Genomic DNA, 24,497 nt, shown 5'->3' with positions numbered 1-24,497 from the left:
ACATGAGTTTTGTACTACTGGGTTCCCTTTGACCATGTACCAATAGTAAATCCACCCTCTATTCCCAATGCACAAAGCTGAGAAAAATGGTCAGGTCCTGAAAAGTCCTAGTTATAGATATGCGCTTACTAAGATATCTTAGGCCGCACAGCGTCACTGACAGCTTCTCAGTCAGCAAGCACTCAGAGCACCCTCTAAAGGCAAGGCATGGTGCTAGGAACTGCTGGAGATATAGGCACTCTGTAAAACCACACAATGATTATTTTCTGTAACTAGCACCTTCCATTTATTAAGCTCTTACCAAGTGCAGGAACAGTGCTAAAGCATTTTATACATCATCTGTTCTAGTTTTCAGTGGATTCAGGGGAGAAGGGAAAACCTGTCTCCAGGTAGATTTAATTTTGCCCTATTACCAGCCAATCCATAATACTATAAAGTTTTCATATTTAACTTTCAAAGACCTGGTTAGTCTAGTATAATCCACTAGATTAGTTCCTTGAAAACTAAGTCTATCTCGCCCATCCTTCTACTCCTAAAATAGAACATGGTGCCTGGCACATTGTAACTGATTAAGTAATATTACAAATATTTGTTGAATGGACAGATCAATACATGAAGGAATAAATGTCACTCACAAAATCACATGGAAATCAGACCAATGAGGCTCCTTAGATGCCACCAATCTGTGACAGTTCCTCAGTGTTGCGTCTTGCGTGACACTTGTGAAGGGTACTGGTCAGACGCTCTGTGGTGTGCTCCTCACAATCAGTTTGTCTCATGATTAGACTGAAGTTATAGTATTGGAAAAGAATGCCGCAGAGGTAATAATGTGCTCTACTTGCATGCTATCATGTGCATGTATTGGGGAGTACCTGATACCAACATGACTTACTCTTACCTTAATCACTTGGCTAAGACGGTATCTTTCAGGCTTCTCCACTGCACAGTTACTACTTTACCTTTTTTATATCCCTGTTAGAAGTGAGTCAGTAACTTCAGCACATACTTAAAGGGAAGAGACTTGAACTCTCTTTTCCTTTTAAGGTCTGCTCTTCAAAATAGCATTTAAACTTATTTGAATCATTTAAATAAACTTGGGGGAGGGTAATTTTTAATTCAAGAAATGATATTCCATTACCAGAAGTGATTATATGAAAATCCCAACTTGATATATAACATGTCACTCAACAACAAAACATTTTCATAACGCTAGTATCCCAAAAATCATCTAATTATGACTCTTTCATTGCCCCTGCCCCAAAAAAACCTAGATAAGAGTCCAATCACGAATCACCCTCACAAGTATTCAAAGGCAAATGTCCAAGTTGTAGAAAACTAAAAGTAACTTCATTCAGTGTCATATGTCTGCAACTTACTTTAAAAATGGCGAAAAATGGGTGTGATATATGTGTGTACGAGATGCGTAGGGTACATGACATTCATTGTACTATTCTTTCAACTTTTCTGTAGGTTTTAAATAAAAACACCACCACAGCCCTGGTCGGTGTGGCTCAACTGGTTGGGGTGTCGGCCTGTGCACTGAAGGTTTGTGAGTTCTTTTCCCAGTAAGGGCACATACCTAGGTTGCAGGTTTGATCCCTGGTCGGGTGAGTGCAGGAGACCGATTGATGTTTCTCTCTCTCCCTTCCTCTCTCTCTCTTGAATCAATGGGAACATGTCCTCGGGTGAAAATTTAAAAAAGAAAACCACCACATTGGCCTGAACCAACATATAAAGTCAGTGGTCCACATACGATACTAAAAACACATCGTGGCTCAGTTCTTCTCAGGGTTCTATCCACAAATGAACTCCTTTAGCTTTTCCTTGTCTGGGAAGCTTTGCTGGGTATAGTCGTCTTGGTTGCAGGTCCCTGATTTTCATCACTTTGAGTGTGCTATGCCACTCCCTTCTGGCCTAAGGTGTTTCTGTTGAGAAATCAACGGACAGTTTTATGGGGTCTCCCTTGTAGGTAACTAAGTGTCTTTCTCTTGCTGCTCTTTTTTTTTTTTTTTTAATTGATTTGAGAGAGAAGGAGAGGGAGATAGATAGAAACATCAATGATGAAATAGAGAGTCACTGATCGGCTGCCTCCTGCATGCCCTCCACTGGGGATCGAGCCCAAAACCCACGCATGTTCCCTGACCAAGAATCAAACAGTGATCTCCTGGATCCTAGGTAGATGATCAACCACGGAGCCATGCCAGCCAAGCTCTCTTGCTACTCTTAAGATTCTCTTTGTCTTTAACCTTTGCCATTTTGATTATGATGTGTCTTAGTGGGGGCCTCTTTGGGTTCATCTTGTTTTGGACTGTCTGCATTTCCTGGACTTGTGTGTCTTTTTCCTTCACCAGGTTAGAAAAGTTTTCAGTCATTATTTCTTTAAAGAAGTTCTCGAGCCTTTGCTTTCTCTCTTCTCCTTCTAGTACCCTTATAATGCAAATGTTGCTATGCTTGATGTTCTCCCAAAGGTCCTCAGACTTTCCTCATTTAACAAAATTCTTTTTTTCCTTTTGTTGCTCTGCTTGGGAGTTTTCTGTTATCTTGTCCTCTAAATTGCTGATTCGATCCTCTGCTTCATCTAATCTGCGGATTCCTTCCAGTGTATTCTTCACTTCTAACTGATTATTTTTTATGGTTTCTATGTCTTTTTTAATGCTTCTTATCTCTGTGTTTAAGTTCTCACTGAATTCATCCATTTTTCTCTTTGGGGCATATTTCTTTGTCTCCCCATTTTGTCTGCCTTTTTGCGTTTGTCTCTGTGTATTAGGTACATCTGCTATGACTCCAATCTTGATATATGGTGGTTATCTTCTGCAGGTTATCTTGGGGGGCTCGATGGTGCAATCTTCCTGATCACCTGACCTAGATGCTCCTGGAATGCCTCTTGTGTGGGTTATGTGAACCCTCTTGTTGTAACTGAGTCTTGACTGCTGTTAGCCCATCTGTGAGTGGGGTTAACCCTTAGGTGGGCTGACTATGAGGATCGAATCTGACCACAGTGTATAAGCTAAGTGTCTTTCTCTTGCTGCCACCCAAAGCAGAATTGGCCCTAGCCCAGTCTGGTGCCTGCTGGGATCTCCCTTTGGGTGTGCTGTTTGTGTGACTAATTAGGTGGTGGTCTGTTGTGGTCTGAAGCCCATCACCAGGTGGGTTGGTTCTGGGTCCACTTGGATAGGACCCCAGTGCAGGTCAATGCCATACACTGCTTGTAACCAGCCTTTGGATATTTGTCTGAAGCTACCAAGCTTTCTGCAGTTGGTGGCTGCCTCTACTGGGCCTGGGTGCACATGGGAGGGGCCAAGCTATATACAGAGGTTGGCTTCCAGTAGCTCTGAGCCTGAGGCAAGATCAGTAAAAGGCCAAAGATCTGCCTCTATCTGACAGTTGCTCTGCCACCCCTTGAGGCTGCCTGGTCTTCCTCGAGAGCTTTCTAAACAAAGTCCATAGAGTGGGCCCAGGCTGACCGTAGCCACAGTCTCTTACACAAGGCATGAGCTCAATAGGGCAGGACAACTAGGGTAGGAAGATAGGCTACTGGGTCCCGTATGGGGACAGTACAGGTCAGGTACTCAGTGGGGGAAAAGTAGCCCTCACTCCATACACCACTCAGCCTCTGCCCAAGTCTCCAACTAGTGCTCCCCCAAAAAGAGTACAAGTCAGGTCCTGGCTGGGTACAGCCAGCAGACTTTTCTGCAGGACAAGAGCTCAACAGGGTGGGGCCACAGAGAGTCAGGAGGACTGGGTTAGTGCACTCCCCAGACTGGCGCTGTAAGGATAGGAGTGCTCAACCCAGGGAAGATGGCATCTGTGAGTGATACGGGATAGTGAGGGACTCAGCTCAGGGACCTCGGCAGCTGACCCTCCAGATCTCTCCTCAGGGCCATGCAACCCAGATCTTTTCTCTGTGACTCCAGTTTGCTCTAAGTCACTGTCCCTCTACGGAAGCTGTGGATAAGTGGCTGAGAACAAGATTGTGTGTGCTGGCCCTTTAAGAGAGCACCTGGGTTTCTAGCAAACTCCCGTCTCTCCCTGGCAGACATATGATCCCTGCCCATTTTCACAGCCAGATATTATGCAGCCTCCTCTTCCCGGCTCTGGTGCTCTGGGTTGGGGATCCCAGCACCCTCGCTCCTCGGAGGGAACCTTTGCAGTTGAGATATCCCTCTGGATTCTCAAGTGGAGCCAGTGCTTTTGACACCTTTGTCCTTCCTACCAGTCTCAATGTGGCTTTTTCTATAAATCTTTGGTTAAAATACTTCTTTTCAACTAGTCTTCAGTTGGTTATTCAGGGTGACTGCTCTATGACTTAGCTGTAAATATGGTCTAGCACTGGGAGGAGGTGAGTGTAGCTTCCACCTGCTGTGCAGCCACCTTGGATCTCAGCATTTTACCTTGCAGTCTATACCATCCCAGTACCGTGTACGTATTACTTGACTTATTAAGTACCTCATAGTCATCAAATACTGTAAAACAAGTGATGCACAGAATCAGAACAGCCCTTGTACCTGAGGTATTCCAAGTTAAATGAAAAGATAAGCATTTAAGTAAATAGCTATATGAAATGTGTAAATGATCTCCATACTAAGAGAAGTGCTGTGTGGGCTCAGAGAAGATAACTGAAACGAGACAGATGGCATTAGGCTGAAAACACTAGTGATGTCTTATAATAAGGAGCACTTTGAGTAAAGAAAGTAGTCCTATTGATGATAGAAGATGCAGAGCACAAGAACTAAGTCCTACTTTACATTCTTCAGTGGTGATGGATTATCATCTTAATGGAAAACTGTAAGTTCACTTTTTAAACCACGTTACCTAGTGGGATTCAAATTCATCTTGAGTATGGAGCCCATGCAGGTAATAATCCTGGCTGTTGTTAAATCACTCTAAGGGGAGCTGCAGATGAGCCACAAATATCTGAGCTCGGTCAGCTTATTTCCAGACATACATCCTGGAGACTGGTAGGAAACAAGTCTCACGATAGACTGGCCTTTGTGCTCAAAGGGAAGAAAGTCTTATCCATATGATCCAAAATATCAGTAAGTCCTTTAGCAAAAAGCAAATCCCATTTTCAAGGGAAAGTGAGTGCAGAGAGCCCACCTGTAAGTCCTCATGGCTAGCCTTCTAGAGAAAGGACAGGGGCCGTGGGAATGAAGGAAGGATGGTGTTTTAATGGTAAGACAAAAGCCTCAGCCAAGGTATAAAGTGGAAATGATGCAACTTCTGTACCACCAAGCAGCAGCACAGAGTTGTGCCTCAAGTGGAAAGCAAGCCAGATAAGTTTTCGAGCTTCCTTTTCTGGAAAATAACTTATTGCTGGACATAACTGAAAATGCAGATTATTTCCTAGAAGTCTTGGATACCTTTTTCTCTAATATCATTCGACTGAAGGGAAAGATTGTATTCTGCCTGAACAAGGGATTTTAATTCTAAGTGTAGCTAAAATAGCAATCTTCCTCGGGACCCAGGGAGCTTAAGCTGGAGGTCAGCCCATTAACAGACTAGTTGTGGGTGTTCATAATATCTTCTGGAACACAATCATACCAGCCCAGGGAGGCTATTTATAACCCAGAAGTGAAGAGGGGTGAGGTGTGGGCGGGAGGACAAGCGGGAGCCATGCTTTATTCCACTGCACTCAAGGCTCTTACAAAGCCGCCCCTCTGACTAAGCACAAGGGGCCTGGCAGCTGACAGGACCCAAATATGGGACCCAGGAGTTAAGGAGGTGATTGTGCTTAACAATATTAATTCCAAAATGGGAAGCAAATGGACAATATAGGAAAAAGGAAGTGACAGGAAGGGAATAGCAGACCATGGAAATAAGAAAAATGTTTCAAAAAACGGAGCCTGCCTTTCTCTCTGAGTTCCTCTGTTCCGCTCCTCTGGACTCTCCTAAGGCCTCTGCCGTAATTATCCATTTCAACAAAAATGTCTTAGATTTGAACAGAACATACGGGAAAGAACACCTTACCAAATATTAGGAGACCAAGCCAGATTCTAATTCCATTCATGTCATGAATTTGCTGTTATAAAGGACATTTCAACCTCTCTGGGCCTCATGGGAAAATAAAAGTAGGGGTAAGGAGGGAGTTTACAAAGTATGAAGACCAAGGTTCCCTCTGGAGGCAGATTCCTAGGGTTCCCTTCAATGTGCTTTGGGCCCTGGCCATTTTGGCTCAGTGGCTAGAGCATCGGCCTGCAGACTGAAGTGTCCCAGGTTCGATTCTGGCCAAGGGCATGTACCTCGGTTGTAGGCTCGATCCCCACCCGTCGGGGCACATGCAGGAGGCAACCAATTGATGTGTCTTCTCTCACATTGATGTTTCTCTCTCTCTTCATCCCACTCTCTCTGAAAAGCAAGGGAAGAAATATCCTCAGGTGAGGTTTGAATGAATGAATGAATGAATGAATGAATGAATGAATGAATGTGCTTCGGGAGTCTTACCTCCTTCCTTGCTCGTTCTGAACCGCCTCCACTGTGCTTACTCAGAGATCTGAGAGTGTTCTGTTCAAAAGTCTACAGGTACAGTCCTTAGGCTTTTTACACAAATTGATTATAGCCCTCACCACCCCCACTGCCTTTCTGTTCCCCTGACTCAGCCTCTAATGATTTCCTTTTCCTCTTTTTTAGAAAAATTGTTATTGATTTTAGAGAGAGAGGAAGGAAGAGAGAGAAATATCAACTTGTTGCTCGACTTATTTATGCATAATTGGTTGACTCTTGTATGTGCCCTGATGGGAGATCAAACCTGCAACCTTGTCCTATCGGGAGGATGCTCTAACCAACCGAGTTACCTGGCCGGGGGCAACCTTCTCTTCTTGAATCTAGTTGCCACCCTCCTCAGTACCAATAGCAGCCCCACTCTAACCCGCACCCACCCCACCCCAGCTCCTTTTCCATGCCTTCCCTCCTGGGCACTGGGCCTTTTCTACTCAGGTCCCACCCCAACTGTTACTTGCCCTTCCCACCCAAAAGCAATCACCCTTGACAGAAAGAGATTAGATTCCCACTGCCCATGGAAGGAGTTAGGGAAGAACTGAAAGAAGAAAAAAATAATTCCTGTTCCTACCGCTTGCGTTTCTGTTGTAGTGAATGTGTGTTTCAGGGACACAGTAGGAGCTCAGCATGCATCCCAGTGAATAAAATAGTGTTCCCTAATCAAACCTCCTAAAGCTGTTTCCCAGAGTGAAGTTCTATATACACGGTAGTTCTGTATTTCATGTACCCAGGACACACAGGTAAATAGCTTTCTGCAGGCTGGTCTGGGAATCCCACGCCCATGAGGCATTGTTTCAATGGGAAAATGCTATCTGAGTCACAACCAACTTACGACATTTAAAAACTACCTTTCCTTCCTCAGGAATAGTCTGTAACACAGAGAAATTTAAAAACCTGCTAGGCAAAAAAAGAAATCAAAGAGCAGACTTCTCTGGCTATTACATAATTTTATGTATATGTTATATATATTATGTAGAGACACACATATGAAAAACATATACACAAACATGTAAGGAGCAAGTTGGTAGAAGTAAGTTAATCTCTCTCTCTTTCTCTCACACACACAAACACCCCCCCCACACACACACACACTCTTATCTTCATTAACAGCATGCGGTCAGCCTAGACTAGTCCCAAAGGCAGGCATGTGCTGTGAAAAGGGGGTTTCAGCCAAAGTAAGAATAAATACAAAGGGCGTACAGGCCACATGGTAACACCAGAGGGTCAAGAAAAACAAGTGTGTGGAAAAGAATGTAAGACACATAGAAGAGCTAAGTAATGGCAGGGTATCCCCCCAAATACTCATTTCCAAACAAGGTCCTCTTTAGAAAATAAGTGCATGGAAGGTGCCGCTATTGCCTGAAAGTCCTGGAGCAGGTAACAGATACCCCCTTCAGAGAGGACAGCGGCGGTGCTGGGGGGGGGGGCCGGGACCGAGCAGCTATCGGGAAGGTATGTGCAGGAGCCAGCAAGTGGGGATCTGAGTGGAGAAGCCAGGGAAACTGAGGCTGCATCTAGAGAGAAGTCTGTCTGCTGAGCTGAAGTGCTCGGGCCTGAGAGGCAGAGGCAGGACCGTGGGTGCTGAAACAATAGGATGGAAAAGAGTGTAAATGGGGGGCCTGGCAGAGCGTTCCATAGACAGGCCATCGCCACCCGAGCCACACCCAATACCTGGCACTGTAACTGGCACAAAGACTGAATGCAATCCTTAACAAATGCCTCAGGAAAAAGGGGAGGGCAGGGAAAAGACTGGTACCTCGATGCTGCTCTCCGAGTTGACTCACCTCATAGAAAAGGCCCTCCGGGAACTGCTGGAAGCACTGAGCACACACAAAACACTGCTCGTGGTACAGCTCCCCGTTACTGTTCACGATCTTCTCGGCGGGTGCGAAACCCCCCTTGCAGCGCTCACAAGTGGCGTTGGCAAGGGCATTGGCCATGTTACTGTAACGAACAAGGGACAGGAAGTCACAGATTAACATTTTCTTAGTCTTAAGACCAAAAAACAGGAAGAAGTGAAGCACACACTCTATCTGATCACAAAAATCACACTGTATCTACACAGCTGAATTTTCTGCTCGTGCCCTAAGTACTCAACTCAAAGTGTCCCCATCTCTTTGCCCCAGCATCTTGGGTCCCGAAAGTTCCCCTGATTGGAACCTGTTTTTCCTTAACATTTTGACATTCCTCTTGATAAATATACCACGAGTGACTGGGAGGTAGGCACTATGGATAGACATGAAAGTCAAGAGCTGACACATGCAGCTTGAGTGCACCGCCTGATAAGTAGCTTAATTAAAATACCCACAAATCAACATCTCAGGCCAATTTCTCTCCCTTCTGAGAACAGAATCTGGACTTCATGCTGACCAAATGCCGCGTCATCATAGACGCAGATTATCCCTTTGGTTAGACCCTGTTGAAAGCAACTGCTCAAGTAACTCTTAAAACCAGTCAAAATTCCTTAGTCCTATAATCTAATTGGTAAGACAAATATTAAGCACTAATATTATAAAATATATCCTAAAATCACAGAATTAGCGATCACTTTACAGACGATGAAATGGAGGTTTGGAGGGGTGGAGTTGACTGGCTAATTAGTTAATGGAAGATGCAGGACTAGAATCCAGGTCCCCTGCTCATAAAATCACCATCGGACTGCACTATCAATTTCAAACACTTGAGAGGACACGAGAGGGACACCACACTCCACAGATGAGGAAAGTGAAACGCGGCAGTCAAGTAAGCAATGACATCGAGCCCAAGGCCGTGGTAACTGCCTCGGCCACCACCCCACTGAACTTGGAAACACGCAGGAGGCATTCAACAAACGGTCCCGAGTTCCACCAAGCCACTGTGCAGTTCGCAAGAGCACATAACAATGCATATAATCAGACAATCAGTTATTCTCGATGGCGCCTGAATTTCACACAAAGAACTGTTTTGTTTCGGAACAGCCTCCAAGAGAAAAAGGCCCCCCACGCAGGACAGTCATTGGCTAAGTCACCCTCTGTGGTTTGGCCAGTTTATTTTCAGGTGCCCACTCGGAGCACAAGCTCCGCCTGTGCGTCCGGGCCCCTGGTGCAGCTTCTGACCCCTCGCAGTTACTCGGCCCACCTCATGACGTTACCGCCAACGTTCCCTGAACCTTCACAACCGCCCCACCGTGCGGCAGGTGGGAAGGAGAGTCTCTACTTTACAGACACCTTAATGCCTTGTCTCATATCATTTTCTAAGTTTTGCTGTTTCTTTAGCAAAAGTCTTCACATACCTTGTTTCACCTCAACCCCACCCCAATGGAGGGCAGCTTTGTCACCCCCCCAAATGTTTCAAAGAACAATATTCCTATTTTGTAGCTCTGCCATAACTTACTCAGTATCATGTTTATACTCCCATACAAAGCACAATTTACTCAATAGGCTTAAATGCAGAATCAAAACATCACCCCCCAAAAAAGGAGGAAGGGAGGCAGCCTCACCACTGGGCAAACCTTGCCTAAATCTCACGTTAAAATGTATTTTCTACTTTGTCGTATCAAAATTACTATGGGTCAGGAAGAAAAACCTGTAAAAGTCCCTTCTTCACCTGGATTTGCCATCAGCCAGGTGAACTGTGTAAGTTTTAGCAAAGCCCTGGAAAGGTTTGTGCTGCTTCTTTTCTCCTGACCAAACTCCACAGGCGTCCCTTGAAGAAGCATGGTAAGCCCACGCCTGCCCTGAAGCTTCTTAGTGCTGTTTTGAGGATGAAATGAGAAAATTTATAAAACCACTTCAGAAACCAGGAGATGCTACTCAAATATAAAGCACTATTACTAGTTATAAACCATTTCAAAAGAGTCACCAAATCCTCAATGATTTTAACAGAACTCCAAAAAAGCTAGAAAATAAAACCATCCTGGAATGTTCTGATTCAGTGGTTCTCAAAATTTAGGGGCCACCGTGACTCTTTCAGAGGTTCAAAAGGTCCTCTCTTTTCCAACTACATCTTCATGGAACGCCGCACTTTCTTTACAGACCTTATCTACCACAACATATTACAATAGGATGAACGAAGAAGCAGTTATGAGAAACTGTCTTTTATTGAGAGGTTAATGAGATTTGCAAAAATATAACACAATGCTATACTTTCCACCAAGTATTTGTTGTTTCAGAAACACTTATTTTTCATTAAAAATCCATATTAATGCTTAATATTATTGTGCAATGAGATTACTCTTTCTAAAATATTTTTTATTCTTTTTTTTTTTTTTGAGAGAGAAGAAGGGAGAGGGAGAGAGAGAAACATCGATGTGGGAGTAGGACACTGACTGGCTGCCTCCTGCATGCCCCCTACCGGGGAGCTAGCCCAAAACCTGGGCCTGTGCTCTGATGGACAATTGAACTGACAACTTTCAGTGCACAGGACATTCAACCAACTGAACCACACCTGCCAGGGCTGAGACTGCTATTTTAAATGAATATTCAAAATATTTCTCAGTTTTATTTTCTGATACAGTAAATATTGACAAAACAAAAGCTCTTTGGGGACGTCAGGAGTCCCAAGATGAAAATGTTTATCATTGACCTTTATACTATAGATCAGTGATTTTCAACTGGTGTGCCACAAGAATTTTTAAAACATACCAATACCTATTTAGTCAGGGGCATTGATCTCTTGTCCCTTAGAGTGTCAAATTTAAAAAACCTAAGGCCAGCGTGGCTCAGCATTTGAGCATCAACCTATGATCCAGGACATTGTAGTTTGTTTCCAGTCAGGGCACATGCCCGGGTTGCGGGCTCGATCCCCAGCAGGGGGCGTGCAGGAGGCAGCCGATCAATGACTCTCATTGACATTTCTCTCTCTCTCCCTCTCCCTTCCTCTCTCAGAAATCAATAAAGATATCTTTTTTTAAAAAAAAATGACAACAGCCAACACAGCAGCTGTCCAGTGTGAAGGAATCAAAATTATACCTATTTTTTGTCAGACTAGCAAAAAAATATATTTTTCGGTTGCCATAGAGCTTTAGTAATTAGTTTATGTGCGCCATGAGATGAAAAGGGTTGAAAACTGCTGCTACAGAACGTTTACATTCAAATTAAAATACTCAAATAGTTAGAAAATAGGTAGACACATTATAAAAAGCGGCATATAGTTTTTTCCTCCAGAGGAAAAACAAACTAGTTTTAGAAATAATGTAATACGTATTCCTGAGGTATTCCTTTTCATTACAAGCAGGAAAAGGAAAAAAAAACAATACACTAGAGGAAATTTTCAGGGGGAAAAAATACCAATCATCTCACCAACTTACTAAACTCTTTACATTTCTCTCCCTTTTCTGTGTTTGATTCTCTGGCAGTATGTTTTTTGTTTGTTTGTTTTTTTAAGGACTGTGTTTTGGAGCAGTTTTAGGTTCACAGAAAAACTGAGGGGAAGGAACAGAGAATCCCCATATGGCTCCTGCTCCCCACAAGCACAGCTCCCCATTAACAAAATCGCCCATCCAAGTGAAACATTTGTTACAACAGATGATCCTACACTGACATGTGTATTTTTTTTAGAGTTGACGTTTATATTTAATATACATGATAAAAGCTACTTTTTTAAGGTCATGAATGATAGTTACAGCTGTCATTTGGTTATAATAAACTAATTTCTCAGAAAAGAATTTTCACTAAAATTTTTCAACAGAAGTGTTGATGGCAACAAATATATACACGGGACAACCCCCCCCCCCCCCATATATATGTTAATCCTCACCCAAGGATATTTTTTCCATTGATTTTGAGAGACTGGAAGGGAAGCAGGAAGGGGGAGAGAAACATCAACGTGAAAGAGACCCACTGACTGGCTGCCTCCCATACGGGGCCAGGATGGAACCTGCAACCCAGGTATGTGCCCCTGACCTGGAATTGAACCCACAACCCTTCAGTGCACAGGCCGAGGCTCTAACCACTGAGGCAGACCAGCCAGGACTCTAGATGTGTGTGTGTGTGCGTGTATCTGCCTTTAGAATAGAATCTTCATAGCTGGCCAGTCACAACTGTTTTAGCTGATCTAGTTCCAAAAATCAAGCACACACAGAGAGCTTGACATCATCAAGCTTTCCGTTATTTAAGTGCCTCACTTATCTAAGTATATATGAAACAAATTTTCTGGCATTAAAATGCAAAAAAAATTGTATAAATCCAAAAAGCATCTTGAGAGTTCACCTAGCATTTTATAATTACAGTGTAATCTGCTGCAATGCCACACAGAATGAATTCATGGAAAGAGAGAATCGGGTCAGTTAAATCTTTCTTAACTCTCAATTGATAACTGGGGATCTGCAATAATTCCAAGCTTACAACTTTGTGTAAGGTCCACAATCTAACATGAGTTGGTCTATATACTACTCTGCACTATTTTAAAAAATAAACTGTTTGCTAAAACCCATTTAATAATATGAATTAGATGAACTTTTAGGGTTAACTGCAAGACATATATATTTGCAAGTCATACGACATCCCTTTTTATTCATTCAATCCCCTAGAGACAGTATTTTTATATATATATTTCTTCTTGATTTCAGAGAGAGGAAAGGAGAGGGAGAGATAGAAACATCAATGATGAGAGAGTCATTGATCGGCGGCCTCCTGCACGCCCCTGACTGGGGATCAAGCCCGCAACCCGGGCATGTGCCCTGACCGGGAATCGAACCCGGATCGCCTGGATCCTAGGTCGATGCTCAACCGCTGAGGACGCCCGGCCGGGCTAGAGACACTATTAAGAAACTAAGTGTACTTCAAACCACTGATTGTTAAACGTAACAAAAACCTGTGTGTTTATCAGCAATCTGTAATTCATTTTTCATTTTCCCCAACCTGCTTCGTATCTGTGGGTAGTTTTAGAGTCTAAAACTTTTCTATTATAATTATAAGAATGAAAACTCTCAACCTCCCTCTGGGACTACACAGTGAAAATGTACCATTATCAGGAACTGCTGAGACAAAGGTATTACTACTCTGCCTTCAAAGGCAGCTTTTCCTCCCTCCGCCCTTCCTCCAGCACCCGCGCACAGGACCAGGCTGCCCGCGGGCACCTGCGGCACCACCCGAGCCCGGCGGAGCCCAGGAAGGAGAGGTCTGGCAGAGGGGAGCCCCAGGAAAAGGGGCGAGACACTCACAATTTCGCATAGAAGTCACAGAACTCCTTGTAGACTCTGACGTCACTCTGCCTGCGCTGCAGTTTGGACACAGCCCTCTCATCCTCACCGCCATTAGCCTGGCGGGCACCGCTCGGGGCTGTCTGGGGGCCGTCCTCCTTCCTTGGGAGAGCAGAGGGGTGGTGCGCCCTACTCGGGAGCGCCATCGCGGGCGCCTCTGAGCCTGGAGCCCAGGGCAGGGAGCAGCGGGACAGGACACGGGAGAAACAATGTCCGGGCCTCCCCCGCTTCCCTGTAGGTCACTCCCACTGTCCTCACACGTCAGCCCCAGGCTTGCTGACCTTCACGTTAAGAGCTCCTGCAGCAAAGCAGTCAGTTGGCCTGACAGTCCTGATTTACTGAGGCATTTTGGAAGCTCTAGAAAACATTCCACAAAGTAGTGACTCAGACTTTGCCGGGCGGCCTTCCTGGTGGACTGTAATCGCCACTACAGGAACAGAGGGCTGCTGGGCAGGCCTCCAAGAGAAAGAAATGGCCGTGCACCCAGGCTGGCCGCTGCTGGGCGTCACGGCACTAACACTGTGCTTCCCAACCTGGGGGAGCATGACTCTCCTAAGAGCATGTCAACCCCCCACCCCAGAAATTCTGTTGCTAATAAGCTCCAGGTGAGGGTGGCACTGCCGGCGCAGTCTGAGGAACATCGCGATGGCCAGGGCATGCTCGCAGCTGTGCCCTTCAGCACCTTCCCCCAGGAATCTCTGAGGTGGTGCAATGAAGAGCCACGTTTACTTATGTATCCTCACAGTGGCACACCCTCAGAGTTCAACTGTGTGTTCAATGAATGGATGGATGCAAGAGGCAACAGGAAAGAGCTGGAGCTTAGCTAGAACTCTTTGTATCTGACTCCCAGCTAATCCTGTAACTTAGGTGAGCCAGTGTTCTTCGGTCTTTAGGCGACGAAGGATGCCACCTGCATGTCTTATTACTCCACTCCACAGGTCTTGTAAGAGTGTCAGCCATGAAGATGATGATGTAATACTGTCAGGCTCTTATTCGCTTGTTTTCCTTACAATACTCTTTACAGTCCTTAATTTGTATTAGGTCCAGTGATTGCAAATCATGTTCATTTTCCTGCCAGAAACATCTTCAGATCCAAAATACTCTGCCCACACTGAGGTAATGCTACTTAGAGACACCAGCCTGCAGGGCAGAACACTGAAGTGGGCACTGGAAGGCTTCCTTCTCCCTTCAGCTCACACAGTACCAAGGGGGGTTGGGGACAAGTAGTCTAACTTTTGTTAGCTTCACTTCACGAGCCAAAACGCAACTCCTGGGACAGCAGGAACTTCGTTTCGTTCACGACGATACCCACACCGTGAACAGAGCCCATCCCTTACCAGGTACGCAATCACTTGTTGATGAATGAACTTGCGTTAATAATGCATCTAACTGATATAACAAACCTTAGAAACAATGAAAGAACAAATTAGCTACCAGTCTGCTAAGCACTTTGAGTCAGCAAGAGATCTAAAACTGTAACTAAAAGAATAAAATAAAATGTAACTAATTATCTTATTTACCTCATAACAACTAGTCTTATTTCTACTGGACAGAACAGTGGAACTATGGAAAAGCTAATGGTTCCTGAATATAAGAATGAAATCTCTCATCTGCCAAGGAACTAAAAATATTCTGAAAGATCTGCAGTCAAATTTTTAACTTTTTGTTTTGTAATAATTATAGTCCCAGGAAATTATAAAGATTATACAGAGAGGTCCTGTGTACACTTCACCCAGCTCTCGCCAGTGGTTCCATCTTATGTGACTACAGTACATCAAAGCCAGGAATCGGACACTGGTGCAATGTGTGTGTACAGGGCCGACACGGGTAAACACCACCCCAATCACGATATAAAACCAGCCCATCGCTATGAACATCTCTGTCGTGTTATCCCTGAGAGCCCCCCTCCGCCCTGCCACCCTAACCCCTGCAACTACTAATCGGGTTTTCATCTATGTAACTGTAACTTAAAGACTATTATTGCTATGAACTGTTTGTGTCTCTCCAAAATTTGTATGCTGAAATGACCCCCAGTGTGATGGTATTTGGAGGCGGGGCCTTTGGGAGGTGATTAGAGTTAGATTAAGTCATGAGAGAGGGACAGCAATCCCTCGCCATGGGATTAACACCCTCGTAAGAAGAGGAAGACACTCGGATCACTCCCTATGGGCCACATGGTACATGATATGATATAACCAGGGCGGCTGTCTACAAGCCAGGAAGTGGGCCCTCATCCAAACTGGACCTGCTGGAGCCTTGATCTTAGAATTCCCAGCCTCTGGAACTTTGAGAAATAAATATTTGTTGTTTAAGCCAGTCAGTCTACAGTATTTCTGTTATAGTAGCTAAAACTGACCGAGACAGTCACATAAATGGATTCACAGAGTACGTGACCTTGGAAGGCTGGCTTTTTCCACTAGCACAATGCCCTTAAGATACAGCCAAGTTGCTTTTTTTTTAATGTATCAATAGCTTGCTCTTTTTTATTGCCGAACAGTGTTCCATGGTTTGAACATATCATAGCCTGTTTAACCATCTACCCCGTGAGAGACACCGAAGCTGCTTCCAGTCTGGGCTGCTGTGAATCAAGTGGTACGTTTCTACGTGAATGTGAGTTTTCATTTCTCCAAGATAAATATCCAAGGGTGGAAACTGCTGAGTTCTATGATAATCTATGTTTATTAAAAAACAAACAAACAAAAACCCTGCCAAATTATCTCCTAGAGAGGCTGTACCGCTCTACACTGCCACCAGCAATGTGCAAGGTTCCATCTCTCCACATCCTTTCCAGCACCTGGTGTTACCATTATTTTTAATTTTAGCTGTTCTAATAGGTACATAGACCCAATTTTTATTATATGTATGTATTAAGTATATATATGTGAAGATAAATACGAAACACAAGTCAGAAATTTCACTTCACCAGACAATCACATTGGCAAGAAGAAAAAGGGGTAACGCCTGCATTCAGGGGAAATGCAAACGCTACAAAGAGGCATAAAATGAGAAGGTTCTTAACAGTTTGTGTGTTTGTGCGTGCGTGCATTTTACTTTTATTTATTTGTTATTTTTGTTAATCCTCACCTGAGGATATTTTTTCCACTGATTTTTAGGGGGTGAGAAACATCAATGTGAAAGAGACACATTGACTGGATAACTCCCACAGGCGCCCCGACCTGGCCGGGGGATCCAACCTGCAACCCAGATACGTGCCCTTACCTGGCATCGAACCTGCAGCCCTTCAGCGCGGGAGCCAACGCTCCAGCCGCCGAGCCGCACCAAGCAGCCCATTTTATTCTAAACTGTCCCTGTGATGAACCTGAAGGGATTATTAAAAGAATGATTTGATTCTTGATCGCCAATAAGACATTAGGTTGAAATGAAAGCAAATCTGGTTTTTCTGTATTTTGTTTCCTCCAGTGCCCTGAGCACAGACAAACTCATGGTTCTTAGTGACAGAGGCGCCAGGACACGGTGCCTGAACGGGAAATACACCTCAGCCCCCATCAGCCGCGACGCCGCTCCACCCGTCCTGCTTCAGCACACCAGTGCTGGGAGTTTAGTAAAAATTCTCTTGTGGTCTTCAAAATACTTAAGGAATACGGTGTTAAGGGAAAGCATGTAGGGGGCCTCCCTTTTTTCCCTAGTTTCCTCCACTTCTAGCTGGGACCAGAGTAATGAGGGCGCTTGGCAGAGAGTAACCCTAGAGGGAACGCAACAGAAGTCCCCTTGATATGATTCAGTTTTGTGATCAAAGGTATCATATGCCATGTGATGTATTTTTTTAAGCTGATTTCTTTTTCTTTTTTAAAAAATATGTCTTTATTGATTTCAGAGAGAGGAAGAGAGAGGGAGAGAGAGACAGAAACATGAATGATGAGAGTCACTGATCGGCTGCCTCCTGCACGCCCCCGACTGGAGATCGAGCCCACAACCCGGGCATGTGCCCTGACCGGGAATCGAACTGGGATCTCCTGAATCCTACATAGGTCGATGCTCAGCCACTGAATCACGCCGGCAAGGCCTATGTAAATATTTTTAAACTACTTAATCTAATCAATGTAACAGCATTTACATGAATATTAAGACAGATCTGTGGCTCTGTCTCTTAGCTTTGCCAGACCTCATCCTTTCCTTTCTGTTTATAACCAAAGAATATCCTTACTGGGAGCTGGGAGTTTTGGAGAAAGAAGGCTGAGGTTCTAAAGGAAGAAAAGATGAGTCATGAAAGAGCCTGACCATCTTTCTTCACACATCTTCCCATGTGCCTCTCCCTAGGAATAAAGACTGGCAGAGACACTCTGCACCCTGCACATGCTACTTATACGGAAACGACACAGGAACTAATTATAAAGTGAGGGCTCTACACGAACCAGGAAGGCACAGAAATCTGCCACTGTGAGAATCAGCAAGTTCTGGTATTTTAGGGGCTCGTGACAACATGAACAGGCTGCCCTTCCCTTAGCAGCTTTTCTATAACAGTCAATAGCTTCTTAAAAAGTAATTGCTGCCCTGGCTGGTGTGGCTCAGTGGTGAAGAGTGTCAGCCTGCACACCAGAGGGCTGCAAGTTCGATCCCTAGCCCCAGTCGGGGGGAATGAGGCAACCAATTGATGTCTCACATCAGTGTTTCTCGCCCACCCCTACCCCAGTCCACTCTCTCAAAAAATCAATGGAAAAAAACTTCCCCAGGTGAGGATTTACAAAACAAAACAAAGTAATTGCTCAAGTTACTCCCCCGTTTACATTATGTCTGAGCATAGGGAGCTCATGGTACAAAAGACCTAAAGGGGCACCTAACAAGCACCTGCTGAATGAATAAACAAGCGGATACAAGTCACACCCTCCATTTCTAAGAGTTCACAGTGTAGCCGGAAAACAACACGTGTCTCTGGTTTCTTCCGTGAGTCAAGCACACAATGACGCAGGTTTCTTTCCCAGCGTCCAGCGCTAGGTGAGCGACGCCGTCTATGGGCCCTGGTGTCTGAGCAGGCGTCAGCAGCCACGTGCCACTGAAAGCTTAGGTGGCACTACCCATCCCAAAGGGCTGTGCACGTGAGTCAGCTGATCATTCACTTCTCTTATCCAGCCACCACAGGGCTGAACTGAAAGAAACGTGTGTTATTTTTTTCAAGACAAGTGGATAATTTGAGGCCAAATAAACACTATTGCTCATGTTCTACATCCAGGCATTGCATTTTCTTACCGTTACACAATTTTTGGCACTTAATGTCACTCTAAGAAATGCAAACAATCCTTTTAGATTGTGATTGTAACCACGGAAAAATAGTTACCCAAACTCCCTTGATTGAAATTACTCCCCCACTACAGTGGCTTTAAATAGCTCTTAAAGTAGGGTGGGAGGCTGTTTTTAAAAAATATCAAAGACGACATATCTGTCTGAACAGTGGGCCTGTTAGATGGTTTCTGCTGAAGAACTAGAGTTTCCTGAGGCCTGTGACCCCTCAACGGTTCTTCCAAAGAGGTTCAAGCATCTGATAAACTCTCCTCATCACCATGGCTAAGGTGGGTCTTTGGGAGATCCCACCCGACAGCCGTGAACACCAGTCCTCAAATCCATCCTGGGTGGAGAAATGAGTATTTCATAAACTCAACCTCTTCTCATCATCGACTGTGTGCTGAACTCTGTCACTTGCCGAAGTGATCATCTGTCCTTATGTACTGCGCAGTCTTGGTCCCTGTGGGCTGCTGTGACAAAATACCAGACTAGCTGGCTTATAAACAGCAGAAGTTTATTCCTCACAGTTCTAGAGGCTGGAAGTCCACGATCAAGGCACCCGCATGGTCGGGTTCCAGGGAGGACTCTTCCCCTCCTCCTGGCTCACAGTGGGCACCTGCTCGCTGTATCCTCACATGGCGGAAGGGGCTAGGGATTGCTGTAACACCTTTTTTAGACAGGCACTAATGCCATTCATGAGAGATCCACCCTCATAACCCAAGCACCTCCTAAAAGCCTGAACTCTCTTTTGGGGGTTAGGATTTCAGCATATGAATTTTGGGGGGCACACAAACATTCAGACCATTGCAGGCAGCACCTGGGACGCTTGCTGAGTGCACCTAACAGCTTGTTAGATGCCAAACCACACACAGTGTGTCTGATGTTAAGCTGACACTCTGCATCCCACAAAGAATGCTGCATGGCTTCAGGTTCCAGTAGCCCAGCTAACTCCACGATTCCAGCCCAAACAAATTCCACCCCTGACACAACACATAGCCAAAGATAAACAACCTCGTTGGAGCTATCATACAAAAATAAACTGCAGCTCTTTCCGGGAACTCAAATATTTAAAGCCTGGATATAATCATAAGCATGGTTGCCAAATTTAAAAATCAACTCTTTAATAACTGGTATTTCTAAATTAAAATTCTCTCAAATAGCAACTATATAATTATGTACATCACTATCAAATATTTCATCTATGTGCTTTTTAAAACCCAAGCTGAACATTTTGACCAAGTGTCATTAAAACATGGGACTCTAATATAGGAAAAGGCTGTTACATGTTGTATGCCATTCCAGAGAGATTTATGTATGTGGATGGCTACACCAAGCACTTGCCAATAACCTGCATGCAGCGGTCTCCAAACATCAATCAACGGCTTCTGCGAATGCTAGGGTACTCAAGTTCTTGAGGTGGCCTGGTTAAATCACCATATGGTAAAACAAATTTTCTCTGTGATTCTCAACCCTACTCACATGGAAAACTTAATCTGATTTTCCCCTATTACTAAAAACAAAACAACCATAACATGCAAATAAAGATAATGGAGCTGGAAAGTTCTTTCTCATTTCCCAGCTTCCTGGACAAATGCACTGTTTTCCTTTTACAGACAGCGAGGAAACAGACCAAGGCTGGCTCAAAAATGATATGGAGTTGCAATGAATGTGCCACTTCGTTCTGTCTGTTCAAATTGTTTCCTAATTCCTGATCACACAAGCAAAAATTATTCATTACGACAGGTGCGAGGCAGTGAGGGCGAAACAAGGCACACATTTCAAATTTAAAATGAAGAAAACTGCACAGCTGTTACCTGCTTGCACTGGCGTTGCAAGGAAGAGTTCAGAGTACGTTGGAAATAACTGAAGCGACTAAGTGAAAAACTTTATTACCTAACAAAGATGAAGAGGGAATGCAATGATCCCTACACACCATCACCTGCCCTTCCCAGGGCCTCCAACTCACCCCAAATACTCAGACCAATCCAGCATGAAAAGGAGGCTGTGATCAGAAAAGGCGATCTGCATCTTCATTGTAACACCCTTCCAAAGGAAACTCACCTAAAGTTAGACTATTTTTAGTACTGGAGACAGAAGATTTATAGACCTCCAATTCTGTGAATTTTAAAAGAGTGTTCATATTCCTCATAAAAAAATGAAAAAGAAAATGAGTGAAGCACAATTCAATCTCAGGTTGAAATAGTCTGGTATGTAAACTATAAGGCACACTTTTAGGTCTAAAACCAATAATTAAAATACAGTGTTTCTATTCTCCACAAAGCTCTCTTTATCTAGAGACATTCTGAACCATGTACAGAAAAAACTCAACAGAGTTCAAGACTTGTGACCCCCCCCTCCCTACACAAACACAACACACCTGACTCTGCCTGCCACTAGCCACCCTCTCTACAATAACGAAGATATTTCTCATCACAGAAGGAAACCCTCCACAGAAAGATACAAAACTAGTCTAGGAAAGCAGCAGAATGTGTAGGAGAAAAGCCAAAATCATTAACAGCAGAAAACTAACAATTTGAACAAATGGGCCGCCCGTTTCTGTAAGCGCCATGTGTGCGAAATGTGAGCACGCAGGGACAGGGCCACTGGGTCGCACTGTTCTGCACTGTTTAATTTCCCCACCTCCTTCAGCCCAAAAGTAATTTATGACAGAACACTTATAAAAGAGGCAGAGAAGACTCACTGAGATAAGTACTTTAACACTGGACCTCTGTTCTTTTTAAAACATATATATATATCATTTTAAATAAAAACGGGATAGTTGCAAGGTGACTGTTCCGAATTACCTTTAATATTATGACGATCCAACATTCCTAGTTCTGGGTGATACATACAGAAGAACATTTGGACAAGGGCTGGTGAGCTGCTTCCTTCTGCAGGAGCTCAGACAAGCTCCATGTAGCTCATGTACTTCAGCAGGACTTCCTCCCCCAGCAAGGACAACTCACTCAGCTATCATCACTGCCGTGTGAGATCTAGAGGCTCTCTCACAAACTCCCACCCAATGGTCAATCAAATAAGCAGTATTCGGTCAACTGAAAAAACATCCTTAAAACTATCTTTGATAGGTTGTGCAACTTTTCAAGTTTTAAACATCTTTACTGGAAAATGTCTCTGTAGCAGCTCCTCCGCAATTCAAGTAATTTCTCTCTGGCATTTGCCTTGTGACCCACTAACACACATTCTCGCCCCTAAACGTCCTTTCAAAAAGAGATATTGTGCCCTGACCAAATAGACAAATTCTTTAAGACAGACTTGTACTTCAAATATACAACAGTATTTTTAGCTAAGAGTGTTGACTTAGGACAGGGGTGGGGAATGCATACGGGCCATGAAATCATTCGGTCTGGCCCTGCCAAGGCCTCACTAAAGAGAAGTGGTTCCAGCCATCACACTAGGGGTGTGTTGCTTAAATGTCTGACTGAACATAGCAGCCTAATTTTTAAGCTGAGAATTTTGTATGGCCCTCGAATGCTGTTAAAAATATCCAAATGGCCCTTGGCAGAAAAAAGGTTCCCCACCCCTGATGAGAGAATGCCCCATCCCAGGGAAACCCTGAGTGTATCCACGAGCTCCTTATATGGCTGTGCGGCCGCCAGCACCAAACTTTCTGGCTCTAATTGCATCCTTATTTTAGTTCTGACTCAAGGGATGTCTCACTGAGCACTGACCTTCAGCTACGCTGGCAGAGGAAGTCAGTGGGAGTGTTCATTTCGTGACTAAGTTTAACAGGAGGTTACCTTCCTCAAGGATAAGTAAACGAAAACCAGGAGCATTTCAGTAGGGAAAGAGAGAAAAAACATTTTATTCAAGTCAAGTGAAAACAATCCTTTCAAATTTCAACCTACATAGATTTCATTCCCACTTGTTTTCTTTCTAACATAGAACAAGTTTTCATGTATATTTTACTGCATTAAACAACATTTGAAAATACTGGACAAGGATTAAGCAGAACTGAATTTTTATTTTTAGTTTTTGCTAACTTTAAAAAAGTTTTTTCTCTTTCATTAACTTCAAATTTCATTAAGTATACACAGAAAGTCAAGGAACTGCTTTAGCTGCCATGACTTAGGTTCTCCCATAAGTGTGACCCCAAGATGTGGAAATGAGAGGTCACAGGGGGCCTGGCCACCCGCGGCCGTCGGGGTGATGGTGTCCGGCACACGACCAGGGCTTGTTTCTCCAGGTGCCTTTTGCCTGTTTCTCCCCTCCTTCAGCTCCTGTCCTAGCTCTTCTCTCTCCCCATGGAGCTTACCATCCTCTGTCACAGGATGAAATTGTGTTTCTGAAAGCAGCTTACAGGCAGCTCTTTGTTCAATTCCTTTAGCTCTTCTCAAGAAGACATATTCTACAAATCTAGCAATAATATACAAAAGCATGGTAATTATGACTGCAGACAGACCCACTCATTTCCTTGATGGAGTATGACTGAAACATTTCTGGTGTGCGGGTTACGGAGTTACTGGCAGCTCTGTGAAGGTGGTCTTTCTCCTTTGCCAGCCGGCACCAGGGCTTTTCAGCAGAGGGCGCTGAAGAGACCTGTCGGAGGAAACATTTTTGCACGCTGGTCCTGTGTGCTCACTCGGCAAGCTCGTGGGTGTGCAGGGCTTTCTTCTGCACCAGCCTCCTTCAGCACACACAGCTTCGTCAGGTGTCCAGCTCCCTGGCCGCAGCCCTGGTGGTGTTGCAGCAGGTGCCTCTGGCTCTTACAGTGTGAGGCAGACACACTGACACCCTCCCCCACTCTCAGCAGTTCCGTAGTGAGTGCCTCTGGTGAGACACTTCACAAGAACGGCCTTCCTGGCACCCTGGAGGGAGGGTTCCTACAAGTTTACATTTCTAGCAAGTTTTGCTGGTGGGCACCAGAGCAGCTTCTCTGCCATACCAAGTCTGCAGTGTGTGTGTGTGTGTGTGTGTGTGTGTGTGTGTGTGTGTAGGAAAAGGGGGGCCCTCTCTCCTCAGTGTGTGTGTGTGTGTGTGTGTGTGTAGGAAAAGGGGGGCCCTCTCTCCTCAGTGTGTGTGTGTGTGTGTGTGTGTGTGTGTGTGTAGGAAAAGGGGGGAGCATCTATCTCAGCCCTGGAGGAGTGGCTGCTCCTTGTAGCTGCTATTTCTGCACTCGATTGTTCTACTTCCTAGCCAATTCCTTATTACCTCAGTCCCCTGTTGGAGTTAATAATTCTTCCTATCTTTATAGTAAACCTTCCTCGTTCAAATTACTATGTGGTTCTTCTCTCCTGATGGAACCCAGACCGGTACAAGAGGCTGACTGGTCTTAGAACCTCACGGCCCCTTTATCAACATGAAGCACATGTCTCACCAAGTCACTTAGAACAACTGTATCTGCCTTTGAAACTAGGAAGGAATGGGAGGAGCGGGTTTTAAAATAAAAGTACACCATAATAAAATAATCAGTTAGATGGGGGTCCCCAGTCTACCTCATTCTTTGTCAGAGGTCACAAAGGAGCTCATTGGTGGGGGGCCAGAGGATATGGCAGCCCAGAAGTATGGACCAGCACCCCCTTCCTGTTAGCACTCTGTGGTACAGGAGATGCTTGGGGGCCAGTCA

The 24,497-nt window shown here is 44.5% G+C and overlaps 1 protein-coding gene across 6 annotated transcripts in view; it reads right to left on the bottom strand.

Annotated features, from left to right (window-relative positions):
• Positions 1-24,497, bottom strand: part of LIMS1 (LIM zinc finger domain containing 1) — a 108,566-nt gene that overhangs the window by 17,742 nt on the left and 66,327 nt on the right. For 4 of the 6 annotated variants that reach the window (XM_087820669.1, XM_016201865.2, XM_087820668.1 and 1 more), the window contains exon 2: positions 8,280-8,439. In XM_087820669.1, coding sequence (XP_087676795.1) covers positions 8,280-8,439 — 160 coding nt within the window. Of the gene's footprint in view, positions 1-8,279; positions 8,440-13,636; positions 13,822-24,497 lie in introns of those variants that run through there. The other 2 variants (XM_087820671.1, XM_087820670.1) reach the window with 1 other exon arrangement.

This window comes from Miniopterus natalensis, chromosome 9 (genome assembly GCF_054644295.1).
Source record: "Miniopterus natalensis isolate mMinNat1 chromosome 9, mMinNat1.hap1, whole genome shotgun sequence".
In the NCBI taxonomy this organism is placed as follows: domain Eukaryota; kingdom Metazoa; phylum Chordata; class Mammalia; order Chiroptera; family Miniopteridae; genus Miniopterus; species Miniopterus natalensis.
This window is presented reverse-complemented; position numbering and strand designations above follow the sequence as displayed.